Genomic DNA, 22,452 nt, shown 5'->3' with positions numbered 1-22,452 from the left:
ATGTAAATATAATCCTTAAAAAAAAATTGGATCTGTGATTAGATCACAAACGCATTTACGTGAGGTGTGATCCTTATGTGAGTTGCAGTAAAAAATTATGAATACAAAAATCTACAATTTTTTTTATTAAAATTATAATAGATTACTTTGCCTATCCTGGGCTAAACTTACAACCTTTAACTTAAGATAAATCAGATAAATTCATCCCACCCGATTGCAGAATGAGTCGGACAAACCTAAGGACCACCCTTATGGTAAGATAGAAGTAAAATAAAAAAGTTAACTTATCAGGACTAAGTATAATAGTTTATTAATGAATTTAGATATAAAATTGCAAAAAAAATTCTTGACTAAAAACACAACACTACTTTATTCGCATATTACATTTACGAAAAAGTTTAAGCCTCTTATTTTTGACTAGAGGTCGATCATGATATCGTGTTTTCGATAGAACTTTTCAATTTTCCTCAAGGATACCATGTTATCCGACATTATTCCTTATGAAACCACTCAAAAGGACATATTAAACATTCCTATAGAAAGCATATTTATGGCAGACGAGAAAAGATGCAAAAGGTGAGCTGAAAACGTATTATGGAATAAAATTCAATATAATCATATGAAGGGAATACGTGATTATATATATATATATATATATATATATATATATATATATATATATATATATACAAATTCTTCAAAGGCATCTTAGTGCCAAATAAAAACTTGTCTTATTTTCAAATCACATTGGATCACTCTATATTTATTTAAAAAAATATATATCAGCTACAAAACTTAATTTTAATATTGAACTTTAAAGAAAGTTTTTAAAATATTCGTGTAAATTTTTAATATTGTAACAAACCTTAATACATGAATCAATTAATCAAAATAATATCGTTTATCGCCACGATAATTTCACAGCCATGGATGGCCACTTAATTAGATAATTTAGTTAAAAAAGTATCAAGGAAACTCAACGTACCAAAGAAAGAATTTTGTTTACCAAAATTCCTAAAAAAAACACTATTTTCTATGTCCCACATATATGACTAACAAGGCCTTATATTAAAACTTTTTCATGCCTCATGCAGAACTTCTTAGCGTCAAACACATATGATTGACATGGCAATTAACGTGATTTCATTTTTTTGCCACTTCATCATGAAAAGCAATGAGATAATACCAAAAGACAAGCGGAAAATCTTACATATGTAAAAAATACTCCTTCAAACGATTTTTTCCTCTCCAGGAATTGAATTAGAAAAAGCACAGGTGCGAATGAATTCCTTATATCGGAATAATGCGGGATTTTCAAATACACAAGAACACATACCTATAATATAAATTGAATTTATAGGAATTTTCCTAAAAGCTTTTCACGAACATCTCTTGACAAGATTAAATTACTGCACACGGGGTATAAATAAATCGATAGAAGGAACAATGGAGCTATAGAAATGTATGAAGAATTTATTGATTGGTTTCACACGCGGGATGACAACATTCGGTCTCCGTAAAATATAAATGAAAAGATACTACAAATTATCAAATTCCAAAATGAATGAAAATAACATATTGCCAAGGGTATACGAGAGCGATGCAAAAATAGGGGCACAAAAATGAAAATACTACGTCCACAAAACGCCAAATAATAAAAATCAAAATAATCATTCTAATCAAAAACATTTACTTACTGCTTACATATTTTGAAGTTAGAATTTTTAATTTTTCATAAATATTTTATAAACCAAGCTCTATTTTATAAGTAAAATATATTATATAAACATTTTCCTCCCTTATAATATTTATCGCAGCACACGTCTTTTTTCATAAATTTATTATCATCACATAAAATAAGTAACACCATGTTATAATATTATATATTTGACTACATTTTTTATTATTTCATGATTCAAAATGTGTAATAGAAATTTACCTTTAAAATGTTGCGCGCACCTGGATTCTTATTTGAAGAGGGCAATGGCTCTTATATACTATTGCTCAGTTTTATTGTTCGCCGTAAAATTTCAGAATTGCACAACTTTGATTTAACTTATAACTATCTTCATTAAAATTTTAATTCCTTCAATAGTTTCGAAATCGAAATTATAAGCAACGAAAAAAACTTATTATTTGTATTAACTACAACTTATAGGATTTAATCATGTGTAATTGTTAAAGAATCTAGACTATTTTTTTATTATTTTATTTTAGTTATTAGTAATTAACGTAAAAAAGTCCTTTATAGAAACTAAAAAGAAATTAATTATCTAAGGAGTAGTAAAAAGAAATCCATTACTACTAATTGGATAATAAGCTGAATTATAAAGTTGGTTTGAAATAGTTTTGTCTTAAGTTTCAAATGTGAAATAAATATTCAAAACATTTTTTTTTATATTTGCATATTTGGTAAGCAATAAAAATGATCTATTTATTTCAATAAAATAATTTTTTTAATAACTGGATGGATGCCTGTATCACCACAAAAATTAACTGTATAGGCTAACCATTACCTACCATAAATTTTGATGTTTACTTTTACAATTTTCAATAAAGTCAATTTATTATAAAATACCTGCATATTAACAAAGTTTTAATTAATATTTGTATCCTTGCACCAGGTGAATTGTTAATAGGATTACCTGGTTTGACAGAGAAGCGATAATTACATGCAAGTTAGCGATCGGTACAAGAAAGTCTGCTTCTAAAGCTTTTTTCACACCAGGACGGCATTAAAAGAAATATTCAACATATGAGTTATGAATATAAGAAACAGTTCTTTACTTCTGTATTTCAGAAAAACACATTCCTTTACTCTAAGATATTTTAAAGATAAATAGTAAGACCATCAAATGGCAATGATTGTTAATTTTCTTCATAATTCAACATGGTTTATTTGTTCTAAGTAAATTGATTTTTCTCCTTAAATTTACTACCGCAACTATTTCATAATTTGTTCTTACAAAATTGTTTATAACAAAATATTTAGGCACAACTATAAAAACATTTAATAGTCCTAGTTGCAACCTAACAACGAGACTTTTGAATCTGTTTTTTTGCACAAAAATTTGCAAATTAAAAATGTTTACCATTTCAATAATCAATCTGAAGCAGTGAATTTAAATCGTTATTCCGAAAATGTAATTTTAAATTATAGTTTATTGAAAATTCTACCTCGTGAGCAACTAGGCATTATTAATTTATAATATTCATGTTAAATTAATTATAATAATGTAGCTATAACGTGGTAATACAAATAAATAGTGATATCAAATTATTCAAGAAACTTGAAATTTAATGCTTATAAATAATAATATTCCTAGAACATTATATCGACATAACGTTTTGTAAAATGTTAGGATAGTCGACACCACAATTGCCCATTTGTATTCAAAATTATTGTAATTATAAGAAAATAAGTTCAGTAATAAAAAAAATGCCATCTATACTATCTAAGCTATTACTTAAAGTTAAACAAACTTTAAAGTCAACTAAACAAATTCGAATCGAAAAATATTTCTATTTCCAAATTCGTGTAAAACAATCCTTTATTACCTCCTGCAAGCCAAAACGCATCCGTAAAAACAAACTTGCAGACCTAGTGGCGTTTCGACATTTTAATTAAAAAGTAATGAATTCCTCTAGCCATTACTTGTCAGTTCAAAGTCGTGAAAAACACCATGTCGCCGGTCGGAAAATTTACTTTTTCCACTGAAAATGCATCTGCAGTACAGGAATGTGAAACGTGGGACGAGGTATGTAGAAACAATGAGTTTTACGTGAATAGTAGAATTATTTGCATGGTAATTGACAGAGTTTTTTTTAAATTATTTTGTCATAGATGAAGTCTAGCAAAATTACATAAAGTGATTTGAAACTAGTGGTGCAGGACATCATGCCTTAAGGCAAACTGCTGGTACTTCCTGTATCAAAAATATTTTTTTTAAAAACGCTTCGATATTTCTTAAAACTTTGAAAAAAATTAGATTTTTAAAGATTTTGAAAATTGCAAAGGATTTTACTTAAAAATTTGGATTATTTTTTAATTGAGCGCTACCACCAAGGTTCACTTCACTAAAATCTCTACATAGGCATTTGGAACTAACCAAATAAGATCCAAAGATTTAAAATAATAAAAAAAATCTTTAAGGCCGTTTAAGGCCAACACTGTTTAAAATACATACTTCAAAAAGTCCAAAAATATTAATAGCTCCTCCGACCCAAAAGGTCGAGATAAAACCTCCAGCGTTTGCGTTAATCTCTCATAAAGTTTTCCGCACTCCCGCGAAACGAAATGAAAAGTGGATCTGGTAAATTTATCACAAAAAAGAAAACACACACACACACGCACACACATACACATACACCCAAAGGCGAAAAACTTTTCACTCGTTGACCTTTGGAGCTATTCAAATAGGAGAAAACACCCGGCACCAGCAAGGAGCAGGAAAAGTAGGAAAGGCGGAAAAGCGAGCACGGGCGAAACTTTTAACGGGGAAATCAAAAGAAAAAATATGCTTTTCTTTACCTCAGGCCGTGAGGAAAAATTAAGTTACGATTGTTTTCCGGAGGGATTCTCGATTTCGTTTCAGGATATTAAATAAGTTGGATGAAATGAAATTTGTAAACAATCTTAGACCATTTTGGGGTGGAAACTGATGTAGGCTACTGCATTTTAATTCTCTGGGTAGAAGAATTATTTTTATTTGGTTAGTGATAATTAAAAAAAGTGAAATTAGGTTTCTGTTAGCTCTTTCTTTAACTTTTTCCTTTGTATTAGGTAATTATAACACGATCACGTTTTTCCCACAATAAGGGCAGTTACGATCAAAACTGTTTCACTGTGTTTTTTATTTAACATTGAGTTTTGGGATGCCCTGTCGTTATAATACCTTATATATAAATATCGATTATAATATATATTCTCTAAATGCGTCTTTTGCGCAACAATATCCTAAAAATATAAAAACCGTCAGCAGGAATTATTTCTACCATAATCCAATAAAAAATTGTATGTTCGCATACAAATTACGTAAAATGAAAAGTTTAATGAACCCTTTGATGCAATATGCGCTTTAATAGAAAAATAATTTATCCGAGCGCGAATATTTCATATGTTTTTAGTATATTATATATATATATATATATTATATATATATATATATATATATATATAATCTATATGGTATATGGATTTATTTATATAAAGCAATTATAAACCAATGCTTTGAATTTTTGTAGTGGCGATTTTTTCATTTGTTCTGTATTAATATTCAAATTATTTATTAAAGGTTTTATATTGCTGCAACAAAACCAAATATGAATTAAGCTCTGGTATAAAAATGCAGTAAAATACTTTATTTATATTTAAAATATCAAAATACTTTGTAAACTCTTCATATCAACTATTCAAATACTATGTTTTCATGGTGAAATTATAACGTATTTTGATTATAATTTAAAAAAAATTGTAATAAATTTGAATAAAATTTGCACACTTTGTAATAACATTAATTAAAATACACTTCTTAATATGTTTCATATATAATTATATCACATAATTTTATTTCATAAAGAGCAGCAAAAATTATAGTAAATCATTTAATTATATTCATAATTCTATTAAATAATGTAAACTCGTTTACTCATTTAATAACTTAAAACAATATATTTCTTTCACTGTATAAAATAATATCGTTATTCATAAGCTCTAAAGTTTACACAAACTTTGATTTAACCTAATTTAAAATCCCCAATTATGAATTCTCATTGTCAGCAAGAATGTGATTCAAATATTTCCATTTTGTTATTTTTCCCAATTATTATTGTTTCAGAATTATTCTCTGATAACTCAAAAGCATTTGATAAAAAATCGAATTAAGTCCATGTTGTTTTCGAAAACTTTTCGGATAAATATTTTGAATACTTCGATTTTGATTAGCTTGTTTGATTATTATTAATTTTAATGAATTCTTTGCTGGTGATATTCCAAAAATGTAAACGAAAATAATAAATAAATTATACGGTTATTTGCGCATTCTTTGGATATTTAATAAAACAGAAATAACAAATCGTTGCGTTTATCAAAATGAACGTAGTTTAAATGTATGTTCCAAACTTGATACATTTATACTAATACAAAATAATTGATGTACAAAATAATTATATGTATATATGCAATAAATTAATTAGATTGCATACCAATTCTGTTTTATTTTTTATTAATTAATAAAATTAGTTAGAAATCTTTGTCAGGTTGAGAGTATATTTTTTTTTATCTGATATAAAATACTTGGTCATTGGTATTTAAAAAACATAACTAATATTCAAAGTATTGAGCCATCGATATTAGCAAGGTGATCTCAAAGATTACAATGTAGCCCTTCGAAATTTACATTAGGCCATCAAAATTCACAATGTGCCCTTGTCATTTACAATGAATCCTGAACCAAAGCATTGGTATTTAGAAAAAGTTACTACATTTTAATACAAGATGTCACCAAAATCGGCAATGTGATCTCAGAGTTTACCATGTGGCCCTTCGGAATTTACATTGAGCTCTCGAAATTCACAATGTGCCCCTGACATTTACAATGAGTCCTGATCTGAAGCATTGATATCTAACAAAAATTACTAATTTTTAATACAATGTGCCACCGACATTAGCAATGTGGCCCTTCGAATTTTACATTGTGCCCTCGGAATTCACAATGTTTCTCTGACATATATAATGAGTCCTGATCACATTGCTGATTTCGGTGGCACATTGTATTAAAAATTAGTTAATGTTTGTAAATACCAATGTTTCAGTGGTATTTACAAACATTAACTAATTTTTAATACGATGTGCCACCGAAATCAGCAATGTGATCAGCATGGAAAAATACCATGTTACCCTTCGGAATTTACATTAGGCCCTCGAAATTTATAATGTGTACCTGACATTTACAATGAGTCCTGATCTAAAGCACTGGTATTTAAAAATGTGTTATCAAACTTAGCAATGTGACCTCGGAGATTACAATTTGGCCCTTCGGAGTTTAAATTGCGCCCTCGAAATTTACAACGTTTCCATGACATTTACAATGTGTCCTGAAAGTTTACAATGTGTGCTCGATGTCATGAATGAAACATTTATTTCAAAGCTTTTTTGAATATTTCCGAATCCATGTCCGTCCAACTAATTATAACTCAGCTCTGCATGTGTCACGTATCACACAAATTGCACGGTTTTTGCGGTTTTATATGCATTAGCGACTTTTTTCATTTTTTTTCGGTTTCATCAGAGAACCGCGAGTTTTAAAAGCTGCCCGGAAATGTTTTTTAATTCCTGACTGATTATTAGGATTCATGGTGATGAGAGAGATTTGTTGTAAAATCCAGATGTAGAATAAATTAAAACTGAAATATTTAGATATAGAGATTTGTTTTAGGGTGAAATAATACAAATATGTCGCCGTATCAAATTTTTTTGGGGCCCTCTTGAGAAGAGTGAAGATTTTTCACAAAATATAAAAAATGCATAAAATCGATTTTTTTATTATCATCATCATCTGTGAAATTTCTGATTTTTTTTCAAATGATTGCAAAATATACATTTACTCTTTCTTCAAAACCTATTAAATTGGTTGATTTTATTGATTTTAAAAATGAATTACAATTGCTCACAATAACTATACCCAATGATCAGTGGACATGAATTGATAAGATAAATTCATTCAAATAAATTTCTATAACAAAACTTTTCATTTCATGGAACAATTTAAATCAGTTTTTAACCCTGGAAATAGATTTCAGTGTTCTTGTAACAGATCGAGCAATTTCCAGCAAAACGGTTGCATAATTAGCGGAAGGAAATGGATGCATGTTTCAGGAAATGCAAGAAATTAGATTATGTGCATCCGGAAAATACGGTCGCCGAGATTTTCCATGAGGATGGATACGCTAGGTACTTTTTAATCTTCTTTGAACAGAGAGGAACTTTATATATATATATATATATATATATATATATATATATATATCCTTGCTTTAAAAAACCTAATGTATTACAACATAGTTTAAAAATTATTCTTATTTTTATTCATGTTATATATGTATATTTAAAAGAAAGATTTTACAATGGTTTTTCATTTATTACTCCCTTATCACACGAACCCATTCGTACGCCTGTCATGTACCTGTTTTATTCCCGACAGTGAAAGATTATGACAAAGTATAATCCCTTTGAATAAATCACCTTGATGATATTTGTATAAGGTATAATTCATCACATGTGTTTTATTAAAAACCCTATTATAAATTTCCTCTTGCACCAAGAAACACATTACTAAAACGATGCAAGTTTTGAATTATTAAATATACCTGCATAGTTTCATACATTTCAAAGAGAAAGAGATTTAAAAAAAGGGAAGAAAAAAAAACAAGTTATAAAATAAAAGTAATAATAATTGACGGCTTGGAAACAAGATCTAAAAAAATTGAAAAATAATTTAGCCAAAAAATATTAGAAAATTCTTTTTGATATAGCATTTACTCACAACATTTTGTATTTATAGACAATATACCTACTAACTTTATACCTTGTATTATATTATTTTCCAATCTATTTCATATATTTCCAACATAAATATCTTATTCTTCAGTATTACAAGTTCATGTCGAGAAATTCAATTATATTTGCCAACTGTTTTAACATTATATTAAAAATGTATTAAATTATTCTTAAACGTTTAATATAATTATAAATACAAAGATGTGTTAGCAACAATAATTATCTTTATTAATTAGTAATACGCATTCAAAATGATTAATATTTCGTATTTAAATATTTGTAATTTGTCATTTATAATTTGCATAAATTTGTAAATTGATTTGGCATTTAAAAATCAATAAAATATTTTGGTGTACCCAGAATAATAATTAGTTGAAAACCACAACGGTATATTTTAGTTGCATTAACTAATCTTTCTTTAGAATCTAAATTTAAATAACATACTAGTTTTGCAAGTGGCATTTACTAATAGTCGTTAGTCTATACAAGAACTATTGGATAAATTGTTAGATAGGCGATAATAAATCTACCTTAAGACTTGGAAATAGAATACACACACACAGTAAACCGAATTAAAATAATATGTGCCAGAAGAAACTTGAACAAAATCATAGTCACAAAATTATAGCACATTTTTTTACAAATAAAAAAAACATCTAGGTGAATCAAGTAAAGTTGAAATTGACAGCCCCAGGTGTGAAAAAACAAAAAAAGTGAAAACATAATGCTAAATATTAAGAAATGAAGTCAGATTTACGAGCATTAATTAGTTTTTAGTATCTACCAAAAACTGGAGACGAAGAACGAAATTTAAATAAATGAAACAAGATTCTGCAAATCTTCTAATTGTAAGACTAAGCATTATTTCTGTGATGATACTTTTCTTTATCTGTGGTTTAAATATTTTAAGTATCAAACCAATTGGCTCATTTGGCAAATTAATATAATAAACATGGGCATTTCCTAATCCATATGAATGAAATAGGTTTTGCATATTTGTACATGTACGTTGTAACACAAAAAAAAAATGATGGCAATCAATCTGGACTCCTTGTGCTTTTAAGCTCGCCAGAAGTGCATCGCATATAGTATCCATTTATATAAGGAGACAGATCTTTTCAAAACTAAGTTTGCAATCGCGTTTAAACTTTGCCATTTAGTAAATACATTACATTATATATTTTTCCATGTAGGTATACGTTGTAACCAATATGCCTGTGAGTAGCCCAGTAAACTACAAACTCGACGAAGAACGGTTCAGTGCGTAAAATGAAGGCGAGTTATGTGCGTGGTCGAGAAATTGCGTTATACGGGCTCAACCGGTAATCCGTTTATGTGTGGGACGGTAGACATAGTACGAGAGCTCAAGACACAGATAGAAGGATCTATATAGTATAATATACGGATTTAAAGCATAATTTAAATTGATAACTCCACATGTATTAAAGTACACTGCATACAAAAGTGCAATTGTCTGATTTATGAAAGATTCAAAAATATGGAAAACTGATTTTTGTCATTTTTTTTTTTAATTACAAGAATCAGGACTATTTGGTGTTCTATAAGCTGTATGATACGCTGCTTATTTCTAGTAAACCTTTGTCCTTACCATGTTCCTACTACTGATTAATAGTATTCTAATGATGATCTAATCTAATTTCAAACGCTATTAGAAGGCAACCCCCAATATATATATTTCGAAGTAAAAATCGACTGCTTGACATCAGATCGTTCAAGGAGGGTATCAAACCTGGAACTTCTAATTGGAAGCCCACAGCTCCAACCACTCAGGTATGGAAAAATCACCAATTTGGCCATTGTACTGATTTCCTTCGTAATATTATTTATGACACTGTATTTATTTTCACAGTTTTCATCATAGTAATAGAAAGTTCGCGGTGAAAGTGGTAAAGGCTTTGCACCACAAAGTTTCAGATTCGTTTGATACAACCTGATAGCAAGTTGTAGTAATATCCATTAAGACTTGTAAATATAAATAAAAATCAAGTAAGAAATAATTAAGTAAGTTAAAATAAATCATACCTAATAACAAAGAATAACCATTGGTTTTCTTTCTAATACAGACCATTATTAGCAAAAACTATTATAAATAGCAAAACTATTACTAATTTATTGATCACACCAAGAAACTAAATTTGATACTCTTATTTAAAAATGAAATATAATGCTTAATTCTAACTGTTGGCAAAAAAAACATTGCGTATTTTAACATATTATTCTAATTTTCAAGAATAATATTCGTATTTAATAATATTTTGATTTTGAGCTATTATAATAAGCTTTTCAGTATATAGTAGGTATATGGGGCATCCATTAATCACGTGAGGTTTTTAGGGGGAGGGGGGGTTTGACAAAAAATCACGAAATATCACGTAGTGGAGGGAGGGGTATAGTAAGTACGTGTATTTATTTTTTAATTAATTTTATTAAAAAAGTACAAACATTTTCAAAAAAAATTCTAAAATTTTACAGTTTCTTCACGTACCTAAAAATACACGTGATGTTTAGTGGGGGATGGGGGGTAATTTTGAATATCACCATGTATCACCAAGGGGGAGGAAGATCCAAAAATCCTTAAAAACTTGCTCACGTGATTAATGGACGTTCCCTAAATTATACTAATTTAAATTCATATTTTTATTAACATATGGCTGTTTTGAATGAATATTATTATAATAGACGTAAATGCGTGCGTCTGTACTATGCCTATCTAATAAAAATTGATAATATTGAAATTTTACCATCAGCTCTCTTACTGTTTCAACTATAAGATACATGTCCTGTATAAACCTCTACTGAAATTCATTGCGTACAGGTATCAATGACTTCATTCACAAACAGCCACAAATAATGTATGTCAGATCATAGAAATTTACAATAGGGTATATACCAGCTTTTGTAGAATCTTTCAATTGTGTAAATCCTCAGGTAAGGAATACTTGAATTGAATACTACTCACATTAAATTTTTAGTAGTAAAAAGTTAGCACTAATAAACGGTTGGTCTGATTGCCACCAAAAAATGATCAAAGGAGAATACTTATTTAGTTTCAAAAAATAGCTTTTAAATTTTTCAAGTAAGTGTAGCTGTTTTTGAGGAATCATTGACTAGGTAAATGTAAAATTTTGCCTGAGATAGTCGACAATGCACACATATACTGTTTTCAATTTTATGTTAAACAATTCAGAGTTATGTGAAACAACAGAAAACAAAAGCATAGATAATCGCATTTTCTGGCAAAAACATAAACTTTTCCTTCAGCAAGATATGTACCCCGTACATACCTAAAATTTCGCACGAATTGACTTCGTTTATTCTAACACTCTTGGTGTAAAAAAGCAGTAAGATAACAGAGCAAGTGTTAATACAACTTTACCGACTAAACTTTACAGGAAGTAAATAAAAACGTCGAAATACAATGGGAAATCGTACAGTACATTAACAGATAATCTAGCATTTAGTTAATTCAAAACAGTCTAGAGAAGAACCGTTAAAAATGCAAATTAAACGCGATAAGTCGTGATTTGTAATCGGTCATAACAAAACAAAAGATTTCCAAGTGCTTTTATCCGGTTTTTCGTATCTTAACAGTAAATAGCAAACGTGTTTTCAATGGTAACACGGAGTTAATTAAAAGTACGATATCATCAGGAAATATATGCCGATGTAATAATATCTTATCTATACAAACGCTTATGGTAAAATGCTTTTTATCTCAAGTGGCTAAATCGCCAAACTATTTTGTATTTATTTATAGAGTCCACTTGAGATTCAAAATTGGGTTATTAAAAAACAAGTGTAAATACTTATGCTTTATGAGCATAACTTTGATCTTGTAATTATTTTTAACTACAGAAATTTATATGCAAGCATAGATTGGTAACAGATACATTCATTCGAATCAGATGCATTTATTACGATCCTATATCCAAGATAGTGCCATATAATAGGCAAATTTTCAAAATCCCATCTATATCTATATATTTACCACTCAAAGCAAATCAAACTTATTACTTTGTCTACAAATACTGAAACATATAAATTTTTTCTAATATTTCCAATTAAATATCACATCATATAGCACATTTTTAATTACCTCAAAAATCATTTCACACGCAACTAAGAAGCTGGTAGAACGAGAAAAAAACGTTCGTTCCATTAACGAGATCGTTTAAAAACCGGATGCGTGTGAAAGATGCCAAATGTAATCAGGGATAATCTCGTAATGTGAGAATCCGTTGACAAATGATTCTGTTCTTATTTACGACACTTGATAGCCGGGAGAAAGGATGTGATAAGAAAGGATATGGTCGTATTCCGATTACTAGAAGAATCGTCTTGATAGTATTGTATATAAATATTTTTTGTAGTTATTGAATGCAAGAATATTTATAATTTTGCACACTGATTATTCTTATTAACTTCCCATAGGGTTTGTCAAAAAATCGAGGTCGACATGCATTGTAAGCGCAAAAGTTTGAATAATAAAAACTTATTAAAAATGAGTAAATAAAATGTGGTGGCCTCACAGCATAAACCTGCCTCCGACCAAAATGCCAACAACAATAATAATACTAAAAATTACACGTGTGAAAATATATTTCTTCCTCCAAGGGTAATGACTTTCACGGTGCCCCCATAAGGGATTAGCGAACCAGTTCAAAAAAATAAAGCACGAGGAATAAAAGTCTCGTACGATATTATATTGCAGACAAGTGCTCCTGTCTCTAGTTACTTTTGTCGTAATTAGAAGTAAAGCTTCTGATAGTAAACACTTGCGTATAAGTATGGTAATGTTTTTAGCAGGTTTGGTGACTCAGACGAGAACTTAACAAGTTGAATGAAACTAGTTTGTCGAGGGGATATGATGATCGTAAAATCTTCTCACACAAGTATATATATATATATTTATTTACAGGGTGTCCCAGAATTCAACGTCAGGCCGAAACAGTGTGATAGTATTGACAGTAATCGTCCTTAAAGAAAAATTGAAAAAAAAAGTTATCGAACCATGTTTGGCGTAAGCGTTTACGGAACTCTAGAACTTTGGTGAAATTGTGACCATTTTTCGATTATAGTGGTTCATTTTTAACTTCCCGTAGCGCAAGCTATAGTAATCGCAAAAAAATCGAAAATGAAAATTTTTGCATTTCTCGACGTTTCAAAGGTTTCTGAATATTTTGGCATACCTTAGAAAAAATGGATTTGTGTGTGTGTGTGTGTGCCTGTGTGTATGTATGTGCGGATACAAATTTTCGTCGACGATATCGGGAACACCGATCAACTGATTTGAATAATTCAAAAAACATTCGATTCGTATTGATAAGGAGACGTGCTGATTAGTTTTTGGCGAAGTCAGGTCTAGCCGTTCCAAAGATACAGGGCAAAAAGTGCCGAAAACGGTAACTCAGTTTTTAAGAGAACGGAGCGTCCGATTTTAATAATTCAAAAAACATTTCACTTGTATTGACAAGGTAAAGAACCGATCAAATTTTCATGAAGGCAGGTCTAGCGGTTTCGGAGATCTTTTGTTGCATTATGAATATAAAATTTTTAAATGATTCAACTTTGAATGGCCTTTTTACAAAACAATAAATTAACTGAAATGTGCTGGTATTGTAAAATGGTAAAATACTCAATAACTTCAAAGTAAAAAAATTATAGTAAAAATATAAAAACCTCATATTCAGTTCAAATGTTTCACTCTCTCTGGAGCTTGCACATTTGAACTGAATTGAGTAAATTGTAAAAATCATGTTATTTTTCAGCTTTTTATTTTTTTTATTCAATTTTTTTTAATGATGAAAACTATCACGTATTTTACCATTGGACAATCCTACAAAAAATAAGCCCACTTTTGATAAAACTCACTTTAGTACAGTTTTTTTTAGTTTAGTTTAAGGAGGGCTTCTCAAATTTGATCGATTTTAAAAAATTAAATTTAATAGTTCGACAAATATGTTTAATTCTTGAAAACATGGCAAAATTGTGTCATTATTTTTTATTATAGCCCTGAAACTGTTTTTCACAGTTACTATTCAAAGTTTAAATAAACAAAAATAATAAATATAAATATAACTTTACAAATACGTCAACTAAGCAATCATAAATTCCACAACGTTTTGATTAATTTACTAAAAGCCAACAGTTTTTATGACATTTCTGAATATACTAATTTTGACATGAAATACAGTGGTACCATCCCCTCCATATCATAAATATCTGTTGTTTATTGATTATATGTGATATCTTACAAATACAGCAATTTTTGGCTATAACTGAGTATTACTTAGCTGTGAAATATGTTTCTTCGTCTCTGATACTGCTCTTTTTTTTTAGAAGAGCTTCTAAACTTTTAAATAATTTCTGCAAATTAATGGATATACAGGTCCTCAACTTTTGAAGATGCTCTAAACGAAGACGTGATATCAAGTTTCATAAAATCAAGACTCAAAATTAAATTAGTTTAGCACTTCTTTATTCGTAATTTATATTTGGTTGTTTTGTTATTTAATTGTAAAATTGTGAATTGTATATCTAATAAATCTAATACATCAATCTAACTATAATAAATATAAATATTAACCACAATAACTGAAAAATGATCAGATTTTCTTCATAGCTCTAACTTGCACTTAAAAGCTCATAAATACCGAACAACGTGAGGTAATATTTTTTCTATTTTTGTTTCAAGTTACGGCCAATAATGTCATCCCCTTTCGGTTTTACGTTGAGTTCTGGGACACCCTGTACACATAAACTCTAGTCCTTATATAAAATGCATAGTGCGTTTCAATCATCATCTCTATTCTCCAATTCCACCTCTATCATTTATCAGACATCTCGACTTACCTCGGCAAAGACATCAAATACTGCAACAGTCTCCTATAATCATCGTGCTTGGCCCTGTCCCTCCTCGCAGCCGCTGGAAAGGTGATGATAGGCCCGCCGCGCCTGTCCCGGCCGCCTGTCAGCGCTGCCAGGCGGTCCTGCAGAAGCGGCATGAGGTCAAGCGCCCGCGTGCCGTCCATCCTCGACCGCCGGGAACACGGCCGGCGGCTGAGAGAGCTGCAGCGACGCGGGCACGCGCGCTCTCCCTAGGAGGACCCCGGTTCTGGAAGGAAGGAAATATGATTGTAGTTAGAAAGAATATGATATAATATAGAAAATACATATATATTGTTGCGACCCAATGGTTTAACTATAACTAATATATTACTAACTATAATATACGCTACGCATATATCCGATTCTCAGTTTCTCAACATTGTATTCATCCCAAGAACTGTTGTTGCATTGTATTAAGTCATATCGAGTAACAAAAGTATTATAATCAAAATAGGACCGATGAATTTTTTCCAAATGCGTACGTTAGCCTTTGCGTACGACGCAGTAATTCCTATGAATTTCGATCGGGGAATCACATAATTCGCACTCATACATTTAAGGAAACTACTGATCATATTCAAAATCAAGGGAAGTCCCTGATTATTAAATGAAAAGGCTATATAAAGCCGAAATGGAATTTTAAGTTGTTCAGTTGTGTAATTTTCGTATAGACGACAGCATCTCAGAGTATTAATGAACCGGAAAATAAAAGTATACATGAAGAATATTGTGTTTAATTTCAACTTATTATGATATTACAATAACATCTAACGAAATTGTTTGATGAAGAGAAAAGCTAATCGGCGCCCAACAATATATATTAGAAAGTTAAGGTTATTTTGAGTATTTTTGATCAAAAATAATGTAAGTTTGTACCAAGTGGTAACCAAAAAAAAGCCCTAATTGATTTTAAGTCAGGGCAAGACTGAAAAGCCAGAATATCACCGAAATAGAGAGTTCCTCACAAGAGAGAGTCACTTTTTCTTCTCTGTTAGCAAACTAATATAGATAAATTTTCATCGCATTGTAAAGCTAACAAAATATTCATGAGACAGTTAGAAATTTCACTCTTTAATAAAAGCTCTTGCAATGGGCTTTACTGGGCAAGGAAAAAATTAGTGATGTGCCAACTCGAAAATATAAATCTCGAGTAGTTTGTTCGGATAACATTAAAAAAAAGATAAATCTTGCTCAGAATCTCTTGAATTTCTAAAACACACATTTGTAATCAGAATTAAGGACCAATATTTCACCAACAAACGAATTCGCTCTCAGCGCTCCGTCAAACGCAAAGACAATGACGCTGATATATCTGGACATCAGTTTAGAAGTTGAATGGTTTGCATGAGTCGCTGGAATTCGGTTCATACGGGTTAACTCGAATGTTTCCGAATGATTCGTATAAGTCGTTTGATTCGAATCATGCGAGTTTGATTCGAATCAACTCGAACGATTTGACTGAATTTGGGGTGACTCTCATGATTTAATAGTATTTTCTTTATTTTCATATCAATATTTAGTAATATTTTTTTATTTAATAAAATTTATGTATCATTTATTATGTATCACAATAAATATTTCTCGGCTTGATATGAGATTCGAGTTTGATTCAAATAAAGTAAAATTTGATTCAAATCCCAGTTAAGAGGTTGGGGGCCGTTCAAGTATTACGTAAGCACTATAGGGGGCGGAGGGGTTGTTGATTTTCTTATTTTGGGTTGACATGGGGGGCAGGCGAGTCTGGATGATGATTACGTCATAAGTAGTATTTTTATTTTTTTTATTAATTGCAAAATGTTTACGTAAGCATGGGGAGTAGAGGGTAAGAGCTTTGCTTACTTTTGTTGACAAGGGGGGTGGGGGGTGGTAAATAATTGTAATAAATCTGCTTACGTAATACTTGAACGATCCCTTGATACGAATTAATAATACGATTTGAATCGCGTGATTCCAATTGGCACATTACTAGAAAAAAGTTATTAAAATTTCGATTTGTTTTGTTTTCCAATATACGGGAATTACCACTGGGTAGTACTTGACAATCTATTTTTAAGACAATACAATTACTAGCTGTCAATGCATGACAGGTGTAATTTTTAATTAAATAAAAAAGGCATTATCAGAAGCTTAAATCTTGATTAATCCAAATGAAAGCCACTGCAATTGGATGTCGTAGGTAATGTGAGAGCAAAAGTTTTTACAACAAAGTGAAAGGAAACAGATTAAACTTTGTTAGGACTTAAATATTAGGACAGCATGATGTCAATGAAGTAGTAATGTTGGATAAAATAAAAATAAAATGAAAAATAAAAAATAAAAAAGGACTGAAAATCAATACTTGCTATTTGTTCTGTAGCTACTCAAACTTAACACAATACCTTGATACAAAGTTTCATTTTCAATCATAATCACCATAAAAAAACTATTTCCCAAAAATCTCCAATCATTACTACGAACCATTTATCCTTTAGTATTTCGTTTTCTGTCTATACGTGTATAATCAACACGAAATTGATTTTAAATGGAAACAAAAAACGCACGTACATGCATTACATGTGATTTTATCATTCTGTTCGCATCGCTCCTGGAAATGGAAAATCTATCTGCGAAAACACGTATAAAATCGAACATGTAAAGGTGTAACCGATATATAAAAATACAGGTGCAAAAAATGTAGCGAAATGAGTAGACCATTTTTTATGTGGTAAAAGATTCGCGTTTTATATCTGTATCTATTTTGTTAGATCGTGATATTTTTTATATAGTGTTTTATATCTATATCACCGTTTCAGGTAATGGTATTGATCATAACTATCCTATTGACTATTGATCATCACTATCCTATCCCTTCACGTTGAGTTCTGGGACACCATGGATACTGCTGATTATATCCTACAAATATTCCTATAGATTCCGTTTTGTGAGCAGAAACATTTTCCTGGTTTATCGATGCATCATTTTATATTTGCATCGTTCTGTCCATACGCTTTTCCGCAGACTGGCGGTTATTGATGAAAACTATATTGCATTTTCCCTGGAAAAGCCATTCTGTTTCGAACGTTTTGCACAAAGCAAAATCATATTAATGAATAGTTATTTCCTCGGGATAATGATTATGCTAAAACGGAATTTATAAGCACTTATAATAGATGTTGTATAGGGTAACCATTATTTTAGGAAATGGATATAGTATTTGTGAAAACGAGGCAAACAAAATTTTGTAGATAAAAATCATGTAAGTAGAATAATAATATATACTGCGCTCTATTATTTTATATTTTTGATAATTTGCGGTATACTTTAACAAATTATTCAAGCATTTTTACCGTATTATAATAGGTTTTCTCAATGTTTTAAGTGTAAGAGTATCTTACGAAATAAATCAAGTACACAACATGAGAATTAATTTACACCAACGCTCATTTATATAATAAATTTCTTCATCATAATGATATTTTTATCGTAAAATGTCTCATAAAACCCGACTTATTTCATTACATATACCACACAATAATATTCTACATCCTTTGTCAGAAAATAAAATCCATTTGGCAAGTTGTTGTTAAGTAGATTGTGGGATTAAATGCACCAAAATAAGTCGTTTCACAATTTTATGGCTTGAAGATAAAATATCATGAACAATAAAGAATTAATATATATATTAATATACAAAAATGTAAAAAAAAAACGATAAAAATGTACTATAAAAAGAATGTACAACAGATGCACAGTTTATGTCGGAACTGCTGGCATGAGTCCAGATTCAAAAATATTTTTTATATTAATTCTGCACAAGAAAAACTTTTGTCGCATAATAATTGATTTAATAACTATTATAACGTTTTGGTTATTTCTCTAAAAAAAGAACACTCCAAATATAACCTAAGAAATACACATACTTTTTCTATATATAAAAACAACTATATTCTATATATGTATATACTTGAAAAAACTAGTACTAAAATCTTTTTTTTCTAAATCAAACTATAATTAAAATCGATTTTTTTTATTAAATCGAACAGCAACTACAACTTGCTATGCGGTTTTTAGAAGATATAACTCACGACTTAACCTATCTATATTTGATATTTTATATTGGAATTTCTCTAATGATGATGATTCATTTTGAATTGAATGCAAAAATGTCGATAAAGAGCTATTTTCATCTAGAAAAATATTTAGATCTTTATATTTAGATTAGTATATAGACTGATTTCACTACTGCTTCATATCAAGTTGGCCGAGATAAATGTAAAATTCAAAACAATGCTGTTGAAATGTCTAAGCATTACCACAGATCCACAAGCCCTTAGAAAAAATCTAACAAAATATTATAATTTTTTTTAAGATATTGTGTATTCTGATAAAATAGTATCAACCCCTGAACCTCAAAATTACTGATTCATTAGGCTAAAAATAAAGAGTAAAGCAGAAGGCTCGTTGTTATGTTAGTTATTAAAATGTAGGTTGCCAACCCCTGAAATAAATAGATATTTCTATACAAAAACAGGACACAGGATGCGTATGTGTATACAATATGAGCGTTTCGTTTATCAACTTCTTCATTGTTAAAAGCAAACACGGGACATAAAACACACTGCATCCAGACTTTGCTAACAAATTGGATGCATTCATAAGAAAACACCATCTTGCTGGGTTATATTTTATTCCTGGTGCACTACAAAAGATCAGTACGGAACCGCAGGTGGTAAAACCGACGGTAATATTGATATTGGATAAAAGTAACTCAAATCGATAATAATTATATATGTATATATATATATATATTTCTTTTCGAAACATTCAATCCAAGAAAATTGAAAAAAAAAACAAAAAATATTAAGATATTTATTATGATTCGAATATAGATATGTTCCATCACCAGATTCTCACCAAAATTTGTAAGTTAAAAAAAAAAAACTTTTTAAAAAATAAAAATTTGAGAAATTTAAAGAATATTAGAAATTGAGACGCAGAAACTGTTTACTCGCAATTTTGGTATATTTATCTAATTCACTCCAAGTTTCAAATTTAGAAATTAAACATCTTGAAGGTTTTTCAGTTCTTGAATAGAATATTCTTTAGAAACATAAATCAAATTATTGAAAAAAAATCTAAATTTATCTAAATTTATTTAAATCTAACAATAAGCTATTTTTTTAATATCACAAACAACCCAAAACAAACTATTACCTAAATATGGCAAATGTGTATAGACTATTCTGAGTAATAAAAAATATATTAGCCACGAATAAAACTATTTTTATAATCAAATGAGATTATTATAAATTCATTACTTTTCGATAGTATTTTTGCAATTTTTGGGAAAAATTAATGTTTTAGGCAAAAATAAATATAATCATCTCAGTCATCATACTTAGTTTAATTAGTTTCTGATATATCTTAAACTTTTTAATATATGAAAAAATAAAAGTAAAAACATTTAATTTACAACTATGAAAGTGATATTTTTTACTTCATTTAATATTACAATGTAAAAGTTTTAGAAACGCAGATATTTTGAGTTTAAAAAACATACTTAAGAAAACAAAGACGTAGTAACTAATGATCATTAGGAATATTTAGATAGTAATCGTCTTATGGGCAATTATAAAATATAAAACAAAATAATAAGGAATTTCAAGAAGACGGTGGAATTGAGAAATAATGAGAAAAATGAAAAATATTTTATATTTTTCAAGATAAAGACGTACGTAGAGTGCATTAATTTAATGGTGCACTCGAAGGAATGTTTTTCTAAGGTTTTATAAAAACAGTCATATATGAATGTATATATAGTCTAATATATAAGCACAACAACAATAAAACACATAAATTTCTTTTAAAAACTTTATTTGACATTCAATACGTTTCGGCAACAATCCTAGTCTTCATTCAAAGGAAACTAAAAATATAATTTCAAAACTTTCTACAAAAATCAAATTAGCAAAGGATCATTTTTAACGATTAATAACAATAGAACTATAAATAAAAGGAATGACCTCAACATGCTGTGCGAAACAAACAACCTTTATATAGTATATAACCTATATAGTATTTTCAAATTTACAAAACTTTACAAAACAATAAAATATGCGCCAAAAATTCACTATAAATTTGTAATCTTCTATGCAAAAATACTAAAATAAATAATAAAAAAAAAATTGAAAATCAACAAATAATCACAAGAAATTAAAACTAGAACACCCTGATACAGAACCAACTCGGTCTTTTACTTCCAATTGTCTCTTATCTATATTTTTATGTTGTATTATACAATAAAAACTTATATAATAATCATTTCTTCGAAGTTTATAGAAAAGGCCCATATATACAGCTAAGTGCCTCACTACGTGCCAAGAATGATAAAGTATATTTCTCGATATTGCAATGTCCTATATAATAAGTTCTGTAAAGAAAAACGAACAAAGAAAAAAATTCGACAGGAAATGCACAAGTTATAAAGCTTCGCGTTTGTAACTAGAATCAATATTAAGGAAAGGTTATAAAGTTTAATAAATTTTCTACGGAAAATAGAGTTTATTTGGGAAAAGCACGCTATTAGTTCTAAGAAACTGCAGGGAAAAAATAGGGTAATAAAATTTTGTAATTGGATTTTAGTTAGTAAAACTGGAAAAATTGTTCTAAAAGAAAACAAATAATAATAACAATTTATAAAACAGATACAAGACTTGCAATATAATTTAGTTTTATACAAAAATTTACAGTCCAGTTTACTCATGCTAAACTGATTTATAGTTGATTATTTAATTAAATTGTTTTAATTAGCGATATAAATTAATGTGGGTGAACCATGAAGTTAATTAATAATCTAATATTACAAATCCTAGAACATTAAATTCGTATTATAGTCCCTAATAACGTAAAATCCATGAGAATACATCGTGGTTATAGTATAAAGTTTATTAAAGCAACCCACATTGTAAAATGGGATATTAAATTAAATAGGTTTATTGGATAATTTA

At 29.1% G+C, this 22,452-nt stretch overlaps 1 protein-coding gene across 1 annotated transcript in view; it reads right to left on the bottom strand.

Annotated features, from left to right (window-relative positions):
* The window catches only part of LOC113363907 (kalirin), a gene marked incomplete at its 3' end in the record, with an annotated part of 377,607 nt that overhangs the window by 274,025 nt on the left and 81,130 nt on the right, over positions 1 to 22,452 (bottom strand). The window contains 1 exon segment of the mRNA XM_026606388.1: positions 15,431 to 15,692. Within this exon segment, the coding sequence (XP_026462173.1) occupies positions 15,431 to 15,609 (179 nt within the window).

The sequence above is a fragment of the Ctenocephalides felis genome, unplaced genomic scaffold (assembly GCF_003426905.1).
Source record: "Ctenocephalides felis isolate EL2017-DRISC unplaced genomic scaffold, ASM342690v1 CF-g0.4_SCAFFOLD_00845, whole genome shotgun sequence".
Taxonomy (NCBI): domain Eukaryota; kingdom Metazoa; phylum Arthropoda; class Insecta; order Siphonaptera; family Pulicidae; genus Ctenocephalides; species Ctenocephalides felis.
This window is presented reverse-complemented; position numbering and strand designations above follow the sequence as displayed.